The sequence below is a fragment of the Petromyzon marinus genome, chromosome 3 (assembly GCF_048934315.1).
Source record: "Petromyzon marinus isolate PM22_M1 ecotype Great Lakes invasive population chromosome 3, UKy_Petmar_22M1.pri1.0, whole genome shotgun sequence".
NCBI lineage: Eukaryota > Metazoa > Chordata > Hyperoartia > Petromyzontiformes > Petromyzontidae > Petromyzon > Petromyzon marinus.
The window spans coordinates 3,782,204-3,797,679 of NC_133669.1; the positions used below are offsets into that span (position 1 = coordinate 3,782,204).

General features: G+C 45.5%; 1 protein-coding gene across 13 annotated transcripts in view; it reads left to right on the top strand.

The window, feature by feature from the left end:
* The window catches only part of LOC116952022 (protein phosphatase 1 regulatory subunit 12A), a 108,431-nt gene that overhangs the window by 61,501 nt on the left and 31,454 nt on the right, over positions 1 to 15,476 (top strand). For 9 of the 13 annotated variants that reach the window (XM_076072778.1, XM_076072763.1, XM_076072776.1 and 6 more), the window contains 7 exons: positions 71 to 166; positions 3,266 to 3,457; positions 4,843 to 5,031; positions 8,785 to 8,875; positions 10,889 to 11,071; positions 13,337 to 13,502; positions 14,348 to 14,475. In XM_076072778.1, the coding sequence (XP_075928893.1) occupies positions 71 to 166; positions 3,266 to 3,457; positions 4,843 to 5,031; positions 8,785 to 8,875; positions 10,889 to 11,071; positions 13,337 to 13,502; positions 14,348 to 14,475 (1,045 nt within the window). The remainder of the gene's footprint in view (positions 1 to 70; positions 167 to 3,265; positions 3,458 to 4,842; positions 5,032 to 8,784; positions 8,876 to 10,888; positions 11,072 to 13,336; positions 13,503 to 14,347; positions 14,476 to 15,476) is intronic. The other 4 variants (XM_076072771.1, XM_076072791.1, XM_076072798.1 and 1 more) reach the window with 4 other exon arrangements.

Consider the following 15,476-nt stretch of genomic DNA (forward strand, 5'->3'; position numbering starts at 1 on the left):
GTGTGTGTGCGCGCGTACTGTGTGCACGTGTGTGTACCGTGTGCACGTGTGTGTGTGTGTGTGTTTGCAGGGACACGGTGGGGATGCTTTTAGCTCGAAGTAGCTCCTACACCCGACGGAGATTCGATGATTCGAGCGAAAACACTGCACCCGCGTACCAGCGCAGGTACCCCTGGCATTGGTGTCTAACGTCGTTCACATTCTCCCTGAAGTACAAGCGTGTGCAGCACTTTTGTCTCGTACATCGCTGGATGATATCTTGAGTTTAATTTACGAAGTAACTGCTTCGGTGAACTTAACACGTAAAATAACAGGTTAGTGAAAAATAATGAGAGGGTGGTTTTTTTTTTGCTACTGTCACTGAGGAAAAAAATAAATGCTTTCCAATATGTTAATGTTCAGATTGTCTGATAGAAGTGAAATGAGGTTTCTCATTGTGTTGACATCTTATTCAGCGCATTTAAAACCACATAATAGCTTCTCTGCAATAAAGGGGTCAGCACTTTGGTGCCAAACGTGCACTAAGCTGCGGATGTATTTTACCTATGATGAGCACTTGGCAGGTATAGCCGGAGTTTTGAATTAATTTGCCACTGTGAAAACTCTAAACCTTGCAATTATTGGCTCCTACAGCTTAGATTTCTCATTTACGGGACCTTTACCGCTGCGGTTTGTCGGTGGGTTATAATTAACAAAAAATCCCTTTCCCTGCGAGGAGAGGAGGAGGATACGCGCATCAATACACATTTTTGACTCACCTGACCACCACTATTGTTCACGAAAGGATTTTTTTTATCGAGACAAGAGCTCACGTGGGCAGTTATTAGCGGCAGTAAATGTTGCACGATGTTCGGGGGGGGGGGAGAAATATAAATCAGTCTGTGTGCTGAATAAAAGCAGGCATCCTCAGTGTTTTGTTATTCTAGGTGGCGTGAGCATACTCACTCCGCTGCCTGTATGTAAATGTATTAAGTGACAAAGGGACAGGCGATCTTGACGTTTTACTGCAAGGCAAGTTTGTATATTTGGCAAAGGTGTTCATTTTCTGGCACTGAACTTGTTGTGCATAAAAATTGGCGATGCACGAATAACATTTATATTATCATGCAAAGTTATAAGTCCAATCAGATATGGCTTCAAAGGTTGATAGTCATATCTATATTTTATGAAATCAAACAAACCATATTTCCAGGCCAAACTACTAAACTGCACCCTCCAAATCACACACTGCACATTCACATACCAGAGCCCCTTTATACACATCACACTGCCTTAACCGCACACCATGCCATATTTCACTAGAACACCCTGCTCCATCCCTCACACCTCACCAAACACCCTGAATCCCCCTACACACCCCTCATACCCGGCTACCCCTCATCGCAGACCCCTCATCCGATAATTTACACCCTGCCACTGCATCACAAACCCACCAGGCACCACGCACCTCTCACCGCACAGTACATAAGGGAGTGGTGCGGCCTTAATCGGTGATGATGATCCGGTTGTGGAAATATGGTCGTAAAGTGGATATTCGGTGCACCTCTATAAATAATAGTAACAACGATGAAGTAGGTGACTATTCAAACACCGAAGAATAAAGGGAATGATCCAAGAGGTAAAACCCGTCGAAGAGAACTGTGCATGCCCTATGGTTGCTCCATGCTGCAGGCTCGACTGCTTCCTTTACTACGTGGGCAAATGGCAAAGAGGTTCTTTATCATCGCTGTGCTCAACTCTCGTGCTGGCATGCGGGATGGGAGAGGGCAGTGTGTGTGGCGGGTGGGGGGGTGAGCATGAATGCCGTCCTTCCCTCTATCCCAAGGTTGTTCCTCTTATCCGCTCAAACGCGCCCCGCTCAAGGCAACCGCCCCCCGCCGTACCTGCAGTCCTCTAAGGCTGGGGGGGGGAGGGCTTGTGTAAAGTGACCGCGGGTATTGCGCGCGTCCATGATGAGGGTGTGACGTGATGCAAAAAAAGTGGTGACCACCAAACGTAATTTCTTTCACCTCTTGTTTCAAGCTGTCAAATCAATTTGATGTACTCATAACTGGGTGAGAGTGCATTGAGGCAAAAAAAAACCTCTTTTGTAAAGGGTGGCCTGGGGTAAAATACAAACACAAAAATAATTGCAACGGCAAAAAATTTAACGGTCATTAAGCAGAAACACAAAACAACCAAGTAATCGTCATCATCAACCGGTAAGGTGGCTCGGTAATGGAGTGAGTGGTTCATAATCAAAAGGTTAATATCCTGGTTAGGGATTTGACGCAGCCCATCATCCTTCCAGGGTCGATAAATGAGTACCGCTTTGTGGCAAAGTTAAACAGTGGTTTTCCTGTGGATACACTTGCCTCCGCCATAGGAATATGGAATTTCCACCACTGCCTCGGCGTTCTTTTGAGCAAGTAATGACTCCGACTTTTGACTTTTTGAACCCTTGTAAATAATCAAAACTAGAGTTTGATTACATAAATTCCGAGAATCCTTTCTTTTAGGGATATAGGTGTAAATCCAGTTTCAGTTGCTAGGCAGTGGAGACCTGATCAGGTGAGCAGTGACTTCCCAATTTTGAAGGAATAAGCTAGTTGTTTATCTCTGCAATGGATCATCCATATTTAATTGCCATTACACCTTTGAGTCTTCAAAATGAAATTGCATTTGAGAATTTTAATAACTTCTCGCTGAATATGTAATTGGCGTTGGTAGCCTTTACCCTGACCCTAACACCGAGTAAGAAGTCAATTTTAAACCTAATTCGTTCTTGGCTATTGTCATTGGTCATAAGTCATCGTAAAGCACTTCCATTGATCCATCTTTATCTTGCTGGCTTGCTCCAGATGCCACCTCTCTAATTTTTCAAAACATTTTTTTACACGTATTAAATCTGACGTGGATGGGAAACAATCGGCAAAGGTTCCTGGAATCGATCACAACATCCCAGGAGATTGTGATTACCATATATCTCATCTCATTTTGGCTCACCATCACTTTTTTGCATCACGGCGCATTGTTACATTTTGCAGCACAGGTATAAAATGTTTGCTCCTGTATCCATCCAGGAAGAGGACTGCATGCCTTGTACGTTGTCACCTTCGCCTCGCTCCTTCATGACTTCATCCCCTGGGATGCTGCCGGTCCCTCTCCTCTTCAGACCGTCGCACTTGCTCTCTCAATGTTCCTTCATCCCCAATACCTGTATATTTACATTTGTAATCTCCCTGTTTTTCTCCTCCCTGTCTTTCTGTCGACGCCGTCATTTTAGCAGCCCCAACGGGAGGCACGGCGGAGAGGTCTCTTCTTCTGACTCTTCCTCAGGCCTCTCGCCCTCCTCACCCCCTCCGGTCCTCCCCACCTCCACGTCCACCACTCCTGTGCCCACAGTCCGTGTCTCGGACGACGTTACGAACGTTACTAGCACTGCCCCAGTCTCTGCCGTAGCCCCCTCAGTGGGCAGGTAAGACCCTGTGGGTGGGTGGCTGTGTGGGTACAAGCCCTCCGCTTTGTCATCGTGCCTATCCTGTGTGCGCCTCGCTTGTTCCCCCCTGCTTGCTTGGGCTCTGCTGTGCGCTTTTGGAAACGAGAACAAACGCAGGTCGGCTCCCTTAACTCATGGTTTCTCTAACTCCAGTTCTAGCAACCAGCTCGGCACAGCTGAGCACTTGGAGAATACATTTTCCAGGCATGGTAGCGCACACCTGTCGTAACACTTTAGAGGCAGGGTTGGTGGATTGTTGAGATTGTCAAGTGCCACGAGTTGCCAACCTGAAACCAGTAGATGATGGCACACTGCAAATGGATGTCTGCTGTGTCTGAATTTTGAAACGTTATTTCCTATTGGTAAGGGGCCTTTTCCCCAGTTACTTTGGTTTCCCACCTGGACATATAAATGCGCCATAACCAATTAGCCCAACATGCTCAGCAGATAGCCGTTCTGGTTAGGTGGGCTTAGTTTTGACCCTTTACTGTGTATATAAAAAAAATTGAATTATTAACATTGTACTTGGGTGTGTGCGCCATGTTCCAATCCTAATTTATATTTGCATACAGAAGTGTGGCTATAGTGGAAGAGTGCCGAGGCAGGGTGCAAGGAATGGAGTTGGAGAAATTGCACTCTAACTTGTGTGCATGTCGTCTGCGGATATTCTCTGTCCTTCGTGTTGCGGTCTCCTGCGCTCTCCTGGCTTCTTTTGGGACTTCATGAACCACGGACACATCTGGCGAGGCTTACCAGTCCTTGTTCTCTGGTACAATTAGACTCCCATGGACATATACCAAATTCCCCCCCCCCCCGTTTTTTTATCTTGCGGAGAAACAACCCCCAAATGGGTTTGCGCGTCGTACGTAAGGAACTCGGCTATCCAAATTGTTTGACTTTTTTTTTCTTAGGAAGTGCATTGTATGACTCATTCCAAAGTTAGACCCAAACGAGCACTCATTCCATTCTCTTGTGCGACCCTGTTATTATAGTATCAGTATTACCGTAGGTGTTGCGTTGATTTGAAAAGTGGCCAGATGACACAATCTTTTAGGGTGAGCTTTTCACATTCAGGAGATTATGAATTCAAATGCCTGTTGGTGGATCCATTCAGTCCATCGTCACCGCTGGTCATCTTACACGTTGACGAGCCCCCAACATAGGCGGGTTCAAATTAAATCACCGGACCAATTAAAATGTTTTTTAATGAGCACCACCTCGTGCTCGTTTGAACTAGAGGAAGCACCTTCGTAAAAATTCGATTAATTTTTTTAAATGGAAAAGAATGTTGTCGTAAAGTCAGCCCCGCGCCCCCTGGCCCCGGCCAATGCTGGAGAATCCCGTCTTGTTGCTCCACTTCGCAGTAGCTCGGCCATCTTTCGCTCTCGGGTCGAGGAGGCCCCCGAACGGGGCAGCAGGGAGGGCATCGGTGGCGGCAGTGGTGGCACCGTGCCCGCCGTCACCGTGACGGTCCCGCCCACGGTGTCGGGAGGCTCGGCCCCGTCCCTGGAGAGCGGGGCGGCCCTGTCCGGGGAGAACAGAGAGCGACGCAGGTGTGTGTGCTTGCGTGAGTGTACGTGTAAGCGAGTGCGTGCGTGAGTGTGTGTGACTGAGTGGGTGCAAGGGGGCGCTTGAAGGTGGAATTTAGCAAAACCGCTGTATTTGTAGATGGGCAAAAATTTTTGAGAAAGCGTTCACCCTTCGCTTCTCAGTCGGATAAGTTCCCAAAATAGAGAACGTGGATCGCCATTAACTCTCACGGAGATGGAGTCCATAACGGTCACCGTTCACTTTCATTGGGACTGGTTTTGGTAATCAAATTTGTGTGTCTATTAATCTGTTTGTGCTTCACAATTCTAATAACACTAACCGTAACACTAACCATTGGGTTCTTTGCAGAAAATTTATACTTTATAAAAACTTATTTGAAATGTGGACTTTACTGAAGGCTGTTATTCATAGCAATGAAAGTTAATTGAGATTTTTTGGAAAAGTAAAAATGTCGCGGTTGTGCTAAGTTGTTGCCTTGCTGTGACCCCCTGCACTCGTTTAACCTGAGAACAACTCACCCATCCCACCTGCCATTCCCTTCCTGCCTCACCATACCCACCCATTTACCATGAAGCTGCAATCTAGACCAGAGGTGTTTATCCTGTGGCCAGCGGCCATTTGTGTAAACTGAAGGTGTATTTCCCCCCTGCCCCCCCCCCCCCCATCGGTGTTGGTATACGCATGGATGAGTGTTGACGTGTAGCGTATTCTCCTATCCATGTCTTTTCTTCATGGGACCTGCTCAGCCTTCATGCATTCAGCCACATACCGACTCCCAGTCATTAATTCATTCATTCTTCTGAGTGTACCACTCGTAATAAAGAGCTTTTATTGTAGGATTATAGCTGCTACATTTTTCACATCTAACCACAAAATTCGACAGGTTCACGGTTACATTGATTTTTTTTTATCAGTTACCCTTATTCTCGGTAAATCTTTCTAAGTATCAATTGCTAAATTAGAAACACAATTCTATTTATGGCCATTTCCTTTGAGTAGTTCGTTTGAGCGTTATAAGTCCGTTAGCCTTACAACTTTATTGTCCCAATCTTAAGTCTGCCACTACAAGGGGGTCACAACAGAATTGTCGGTGTATGGTTCAACACACTTCGAGTGCTCCCCCTCTTGGTGAATTGCCTTAAAGGACCTACTTTGTCGTTTCATAACTAGTTTGTGTATCTTTAAGTGACCTTTCACCACTCCTGGGTGACCACTCCCATACAACTATAGGGGGGCCACATTGTCCATACATTAAAGTTTAATTCTGTACATACGGTGTGACATGGATTTGGCAGACCTGTTACTTGCCAAAACCGATTCATCTGGGTGCTAAGCCTGATTGTGAGGCCTGTAGGACTTGAAGCGTTTTTTTTTTAAAAATATTCCAGGCTGGCAGTTAATATCATGAACCAATGTGAGTTGATCTGACCTGGCCCCATGGAACTGCTTCAGGCAATTCTGATTCCCCCAAAATGCAAAATACTCATGAAGGCATTGGCAGACTACTCGAGTGTAGATTCCTTATTAAAAACATATTGGAAGTAAGGCTTTTTTAGATACAGTTATGGAATAAACTAGGTATTGTCGGAGTGGGCCAAACTTGCAACGAAGCAACTATAAAATACGTTTCTGGCCTTTAAGTAAAGATGGCCAAGCAGATGTGTACACTCTGTAAGAGCAGATTTTGCAGGTTTTGCGTTGACCCTGCCATATTCGCGGAGTCTCCCAGAAGGAACGAAGCGATCGTAAGGTGTGGTTGCGTCAGCAACATTTGCCGTGATGACCTCTGGACATTAATCTTTGAATGGAAAGCCCCACTTAAGTCCATCGTTCTTCGTGGACATCACTGATGACACCTAGTCAAACTTCCTCTGGTTTGCCTTCACTTGTGTTCCAGTCAAGAGTCTGTGCCTGTTATTAACGATGTCCACTTCCCTAGAGTCCTTAACAAGTGGACATGTGTAAAATATGCTCCCTCATGTAAATGCAGCTATAGAAATATTCTTCAGTGGTTTTCTGATAGGTCTTAAAAACAGCGCTTAACTTCCCTCACTTTGGTTTTGTACTTAATTTGGCGAAATTACAGCTCTGCTAAATAAGTATATTTGTTTGACTGCAATGCAATGCACATTTTTCATTGTAGCAGGGTGATGTTCTACTCACCGAGAGTTACAAAGTTATTCAAAATCTTAATGCATGATGACAATAGGGGAAAATACACTTAAAATCATTTATTTAGTCTGTAATTCAATACAAATGTAATCCAATAATAAATAACTCGAATATTTTTGGTACATGCCTAGGAATTGCCAACATTATTCTAAGGCTTAATTTGTAACTTGGAAATCAAGTCAAGCTCTGTAGTGATGTCACTGCATTTACGCAAATAAGTTTTACACAAGTGACTTCAGAGTTAACACGACTAGCGCTCCAAAATGGCTCCATTCAATTGAACTTCTTGGTCTTCTTTCTTCTGTATACGTGTCACTTTTGATGTCGGATTTTTTTCCTGAGCTGATGCACCACGGATCTCCCTTAGAAACTAGCTGGGTGACTGTATTTTACGGGATTTTCCATGTAACAAATCATTGAATTTGATTATTTCTCATTGATGAAACTTTAAAGCCGTGTTGGACAACTCGGTGACCCACAGCCTCAGTATGTCTCTTCAGTAAGAGAAAGCTCTTGTGTTTTTTGGTTCGCGTCTTACCTGAATCACGAGAGGTGCAAATTATATTGTGTCGAATATCCCATTGATGCTCCTGTATTTGAGACTTGAAGGATAACGGGATCGCTGGCCAAAACGATTTTGACACCTCTGGCCTAGATTTGCCGCCGGTTTTCCGTGTTACGGTCGTAATGGTTGCTGCTTGTGTCGCCTTGTTTGTCGGGCGAGCCAGTTTGTGCTTGTTGTGGATTGTGTTTCTTGCGCTTGGCATTAAATGTGCGTGTTGCGTCCCCCCCCCCCTTGAGTGAACCCTCTACCCTGTTAATTATGATTTTTTTTTCCCTTCTAAAAAAAGAAACGTTTTATATTTAAATGAGCATCTTGCAGTCACCAGAATGTAACCGTGAAATGTGTTGGGTTATTCTTGATCATCAGTTTCCCTTGGTTAGTGGGGGGAGGGGGGTTTCTTGAGCCGTTGGAGAAACCAAATAAGGTGGCGTTGGCAGGAGCCTGAGCTGCTGGTAACAACTCCACTGCGGTGTTCTACAGCCCGCTCAACAGATTCGTTGTATAGCATTGGCTGGAGTTGGCTTTCCAGGAGCCTCTAACCGCAATAAATGCCACTATATTTGGTTTGTTCTCTGCGAGAAAAATCTCTGCCGTAAACTAATACCAGCATTTAAGGGTGCGTCGGACTCGACAGTCCATTATTGTGGCGTTAGATAATGACAACAATTGCCGTTTGAGTGGTTAAACATCTTAATTTGTCACGTTCGGGATTTTTTTTTTCTAATTGCACAGAGCATTGATAATCTGTTTATTTTCAAACATGTTTGGCTTTAAGTCTGCAATTATTTTGATTATCTCCTTTGAGATCCCCTAATCCTTTTAAGACATTCCGCATTCTCAAAACACGTAACTTTATGCTAATTGCTACTTTCGATAAACGGGGTACGGTACTACGGTTGAGCGACCACAAGGCTCGAGCGATCGAAGTCTCTGGTTCAGGGCCTCCCTTCGGCCACCCCTAACCCCTCTCGGCTTACTTACGAAGATACACAGAGCGAGCGTGCAATATCGGTCGCAGGTCATACCTCACGCCTGTACGTGACGAGGAGTCGGAGTCGCAGAGGAAGGCCAGGTCCAGGCAGGCCCGGCAAACGCGTAGGTCGACCCAGGTGAGACATTGCGTGCGTGATGAATGTTCCCTCGTCCTGGCTGGCATCCATAGGACCGTGTGCAATGGCATCCAATTGTTTGTCCACAGGGAAGGGCAAGCGAAAGTCACTTACCCCATCATGGGTGTTGATGTACGTTGATGGAAATTTTGCCCACGACAAAGTCTGTTGAGCCTACAGTACTATCGATTTCATAATTCACTTTAATTACGTTCTCTCGGTGGCATCACTATTGTGTACATTTTTTATGTAGTGTATGGTTGTGGCAGTTCTTCACTTCCTAAAATCTTTGGATTTGCGCACTGTTAACTTTTATAGATGCTTGATATTATTGCAACCGACAAGTCCTTTCATAGGGAGCTATCGGAGTGACCACTGGTTACTTTTATGCTGGTAGTATATGAGAAAAAATCCCTACAACTACCGTCATTGAGGCCTAATAAAGCAATATCTTTATTATGGTATTCTATTTTGCTTGTATAAAGAGTCTGACCGTGGCGGTTCGTGTTTATGAAAGTAACAGTCGTACTGATTGGCAGCCCTGAACAACTGATGAACATTCCACATTCCTAAGTTAGAAGCCAGTTTCTACCATAGTCCAATATTAAAAAAGTGATTCACTATTGAGGTAACTTAATTTCAATTGAATCATATGGCTATCAATTACAACAAATGTACAATAGTGGTAAGTCTTAACAGTATGAAAGTGAATGGAAATTGGTTAAAGTACCAAAACAATCTAATGATTTTGCAAAAACATTCCTGCCAGACCACTGAGCTTAATCTCTTTGTGTCACTTCAGATGTTGTCATCTTGAAAACAAAATCTCCACTCATTGTTCTTGTAAAGAGACGAACCATGTTTATTTCTATTTATTTGTCGGACGTAAAAAAATGCCCTGGAATTTACTTGCCAGAAATAAAAAATTGGGTCCATTTTTAAAGTGTTTCCTTTGCTCAAATATGAGCACGAGCTGGCTCTCACCTGCAATGGAGAGACCCTGAGCTAGCTACGGAATTCTACATCACTGTGATGTGGTCAATATCTCTCTGTGGCATTGCCTAGTGGAACACCGTTTCGCTTAATAGTTTTGCAAAATGAACAGAAGCGTTTGCACGGTACCGTGGACAGGAGAAGAATGCGTTGGCATGCGTAATTATTACCACGTGGTGAATGCAGCCAGTCTCTCCAATCCTGCAGTGCTCCAACATGGTGATGGTGGAAGTGCCACCCATGTAGCTGCTTGTAGGCAGCTCAGGAAAAAAAAGCCCCATGTGGTAAATAAACTCGGCTGTGATGTCAGCCGGTGATAAATTTAGCTGTTAACTTTTGTCAGTGCTGCTTAAAGAGGGCAAACGTTGCCCCCCAGCTGCCTTGCTTGGTATCGCAATCTCTCTCCAAACTATTTGCCTGTTTTGGTGTCCAGGAGACTCACGGGGCTCATGACAAGAGTGCCAGAGTACCAAGTCCAGGATACTGACACTGGTCAGAGGGCTTGACTCGCAATCAGTGTGTTCAGTCGGGACACAACTCAGTCTGCCACCTGTTTTGGATTGATACAATGAGTCACATTTGCTGAAAAATCAGCAGTGGTTGTGATCATACAGGTAATAGCCGCCATTATAGATATCTGGCATATCCGCTGTTGATTCGGTGAAACCAGCAGAGATGAATACCACTCCATTGTTTGCGTGAGCTCATAAATACATTGGCTTTGATTTGAAAAATTGTTTCGGTTGAGTTTTTTGTAAATTAATCCATGGTGTAGCATTGGTGATTGAGACGCCCTGCAGATGAGACTCAGAGAAGATGAAACTGTATAAAGTTAGCTTTTAATACAATTCTACTGCAATGCATTTACCCATAATGCTCGGTTAATGCCATTTCAATTCGATGATGAAACCAAATACTCGTGTTTATTTAAATTTTCATTTACCACCCATGGCAGCGAAGCAACAAATTATTTTTTTCCCCCCTTTGTGTCTTTTCTCCCTCTCCCACGCCGTCGGGCAGGGCGTCACCCTGACGGACCTACACGAGGCTGAGAAGATCCGGCGCTATGGCTCGGACAAGCGCGGGGGCCGCGAGCAGCCTGAGGAGAAGGAGTCCGCGGAGCGACTCGACGACAAGAAGGACACGGAGTCGCGGGAGGCGTCGGACGCGCGGGGGCGGCCCTCTCGCACCTACGGCAGCGACGTGAGCTGGGCACTCCCCCCCCCGCCCCATGCCGCTCTGCACTGAATCCCCGCATCACCTTGCCATTGCCCCACTCCGTCCACGAATGGCGTCATCTGCAATTCCTTGGTGCTCTGGCGCCCTACCACACAATTCCTGTGTTTTCACCATCATAATCATTCATAATAACGTAATGCTACAATAATGCTCAAATTAACAGAGCATTGAATGCCAAACCAAGACCGAACAACAGTACTGCTGAAAGTGATCAGATTATCAAAACAATTAAAATAGCATATATCTCGGGAGTTACTGAGAAATTAGCCCACGTTTTGCAAAAGCAAAACATTAAAGTGAGATTTGGTACGGTACACAAAATTAAAAAAAACTACTGTCTTGTACTAAAGATGAATTACTGAAGTTATCAACAGAAGGTGTATATCGGATCAATTGCTTATGCAGTAAATGCTATATTGGACAGACGGAACGTAACATGAGCTTAAGAAGACGGGATGTAACATGAGCATAAGACTAAAAGAAACACCAAAGGGATATTAAATGATCTCAAACACAACTGTCAATTGATTTTGATAACATTGAAGTGTTATGCAAAACTAATTATTACTGGTCAAGACTAATTAGAAAATCAATCGAAATTGAGAAGAATAAAAATAATTCCAACCGCTGTCATAGCTACAGACTCAGCGCAGCCTGGAAGTGTATTATTAAGTAATACACAATACATTGTAATTCCTTATAGAGGAATCACATGCTAAGTGGCTGATTGCTGAACTATTACATATTTGCAATACCCCCCCGCACCTCCGCCTCTGATCTCAACCTGATGGGGTTCAACAATGAAGACGTCATCCTACACTATTTAAAACCGGAAGCAGGTGGATGGCTTCACTATTCTGGCAAATTGCCCGAAGATGCTGGATGTAATTACCAGCGAAACGTCGTACTCAAATTCTAAAAGTTGTGGATTCACTCGTCAAACACACAGGTGGGCTGAAGTAACTAATTGGCGTTTTGTTAACGTGACACATTTTTGACCGATTGGCCGTGTCCGGCGGTGGAGGGTTGCGACACATAATAACGCGATCTAACCCAAAAACCTTTATTATGAATAATACTGGTCGTGAAAGCCCACATATTAAACTTCTCACCATCACCACCCTGTGAATCCACTTGGCCCTTTGGTGCCCTACCATACCACACAATGGCCCCTCTATATTGGCCTATGCCATTCAGTGTGTTGTCCTACCAGCCTCATGTCAGTCACCTAATGCTGCATAATCAGTGCTGCCCCATAACAGTTTCTGTTGTCCCATACCATCCATGTGCCTCCCTATGCCACCCTACATCACTTGGCGCCACTCCCCCACATTGCCTTGCACTAACGCTGTGCCACAAATGTCACTTATGCTCACTTGAATGAACAAACGTTGCAGAAAACTGTTAAATGTTCTATTTCTTAATCAACCATCGAGGGCAGCAGATGGCAGTGCGGCAAAATCCATGCTTCTACCATGCTTCTATGCTCACACATCTATGCTCCCCACCTTCCACAACCAACACTGACCAGTGTAGTGAAGTATGGTCCAATAAACCCCATGACCCACGGAGGGTGGGGAGGGCTTCATCCAGCACAAATTAACATAAGGGCTGCACATGTACAAGCACATTACATTTTATGGCCTTTCACTTTAATAGTGCTGTATTAAACCAGCCACCATTCAAAATGGTATGCATTTAATCGAGCCTTTGGGGGGATGATGGGTTAAATTGCCGTGGCAGAAATGTGGATAACTTGTTTTAATTATGTGTAATGTTTTAAAAATTATACCTTTAGTGTCAATGTTTTCATTTTTTTGCTGTCGCCATATTTATGCTGTGTTCATGGGGTTGTAGTTGGTTGGAATATAATTGGCAGACCAATGAACATAATCTTGAGTGGTGCTGCAGTGCTCAACGATCAGAAAAACATCCACAATTTCAAATTCCAGTTTGGGGATCGACTCTGCTCATCATTCTTCCGTGATTGGCAACATCAGTATCATATGGTTGTAAGTTCACAGTGGCCATCCAATAAGAATTGTAGAATGTGGATTTCCACCGTTGCCTTCAGGCCGCTGACAGAGATGAGCGCCACCCCTCGCTCATTTGAGCTGGAATACGCCGCGGCTTAACCCAAACGAAACCCGAAATCTGTGCGCAGTTCATCTCGACCATCGACTCGCGTTATTTTTTTCTCCCTACCTTCCTCCCCTTTTGCCTCGTCAGACCCAGGACGGTGCCTACCAGAGGTTGCGCCCTTCGGCGTCGCTGGCGCCGGCGGTCGGGGGGTCACCGGCGGGGAGGGCGGGCGGCGGAGGGAGCACGGGGTCGGGTCTCGGCGGCGGTGGCTCGACCCGTGTGCCCACGGTCACCGTCGTGGAGCCAGAGAGGGGTATGGTGGCACCGCGGCAGGGGGGGGGGCACCGTATTTGCTATGCATTGCACACTTCCGATTCGCACGGTTGCCTACGTACGGTGCGAAATAAGTTCTGCATAACACATGCGTGCGGTTGAATGTCATTGTTTTGCGTGTTGCGCAGCAGTAGTCTTATTGCGTTGTACGTATTGATATATTTTGAGTGGAGTGGTGGTACAATGGTTAGCGCGCTGCGCTTTGAAACCAGCAACCCGAGTTCGATTCTTGGCCATGGCTAAGATCAGTTGGCGAGTGATGTCAGAACCAGTCCTGCACCCCCTCCTCCCCCAGTACAGATGTATAGAAAACATGTTGAGCATCTGTCTTGTATGGTACGTGTGTTCCTATTAAAATTATATCATATCTATCTGAGGGGGATGTGGTGGTTCGAGTCTCTGGCTCGCAATCGTGATTTGGGTTAAAATAATCCCTTCAGTCCTCTGGGATCAATAAAATAAGTCGTGCTTGGAGGGAAGTCAAAAATGGTACCCCTGTGAATAAACTTGCCCCCACCACAGCAATGTGGAATTTATGCTGCTGGCAATCGGTTTCTGAACTTGAGATAAGTGCCTCCCCGAGTTATTTTGATTGTGGAAATTGCTGTGAATTCGCTTGTGAAAATATTTTACGAAAGGGTGGGTCCTTGCTCATGCAGTCAAGGTTTCTGTCCGCAAAAGGAAGCCTCCTTGGCGTTTCTTCGCGTTTGTTAAGAGTCACTGCCCCTATTGCTTCCCCAAGTAGTGACATCGGACGGTTTCACAGTTCCGCTGCCTTGTCACTGTGGAATTGCGAGTGACCGCGCGGTTGCTGCTGTGCTGCAGGCGATTCGGGCGAGGAGGACAGCCAGACGGAGGGAGACAAGGGCAAGAACAAGTTGTCGGTGGTGCGGGATCGGCGCCGCCCACGGGAGAAACGCAGGTCCACCGGCGTGTCCTTCATGAGCCCCGACGTGAGTGTGTGCGACAACCTGATGCCTCTCTCTGTCTCGCTCGCTCGCTCGCTCTCTCTCTAAATCACTCGCTCACAAACAAATCGCCCACTTACTCGTCGCTCACTCGCTCGCAAATCGGTCATTCACTCGCATCGGTCACTCGCACCGGTCGCTCGCTAACAAATCGCTCACTCGCATCACCAGCTTACTATTCACTTACTCATTGGCTCAGTAACTAATATGTCTATGTACCATGGATAAGCCTTTATTAGAGGAACCAACCAGCTTAGGGGCTCTCCCTGGTCACCTCCACAGTGGCCCTCTTCTCGGCGTTGTCCCGAAGAGCTTACAATGTGCCATTAGTGCGCATTTGTGGTGGAGATTGCCGCTGCTCATGTCCAGCCTCCTGTTGCGTGGGACTACCTCGCATTGAGCGTTCACACTGCTGACTAACTCCCCCTGTGCAAGTACAGAGTTGACACCTTCCTATTCCCCTCTGCCGAAGACTCAGTAACTTTTAAAATCCAGTCTATGCCTTGTCATTGTCGCTTAGCAAACTAGTCTTCCCTTTGCCTATCCATACCTGCTCTCATAAAATACCCATTTTCTTTGTACAACAAAAAATAATAATGAATTCTCCCCTTTCACAAATATCGCCCACCTTCTAAGGCCTCTCGATACGCATTCTCCCTTGATTTTAGATGCGCTTACATCGGTATGCGTATAAATCCACATTGTATTGCATTTATCACGATAGACCAGGGGGTATGAGTCATGCGTTGGCAGGAGGAAGGCAGCCCCTGTCACTGCATTGGATAGAGAAATGGGAAAATCGCCACCCGTTTTGTGCCAATTCAGTTGGCTGCTTTTAAATGCCGCAATGCACTTGGATGAATCAACGTCCAGTTTATGCAAGGCTTCTTGGGAAGTGGTAATCCCATAATCATGAAACAAAGGTTGCAGTATGAATCGAACTGAAGAAATTTACTATGAAACGTGTCTTTAATTTAGAAAAGCAT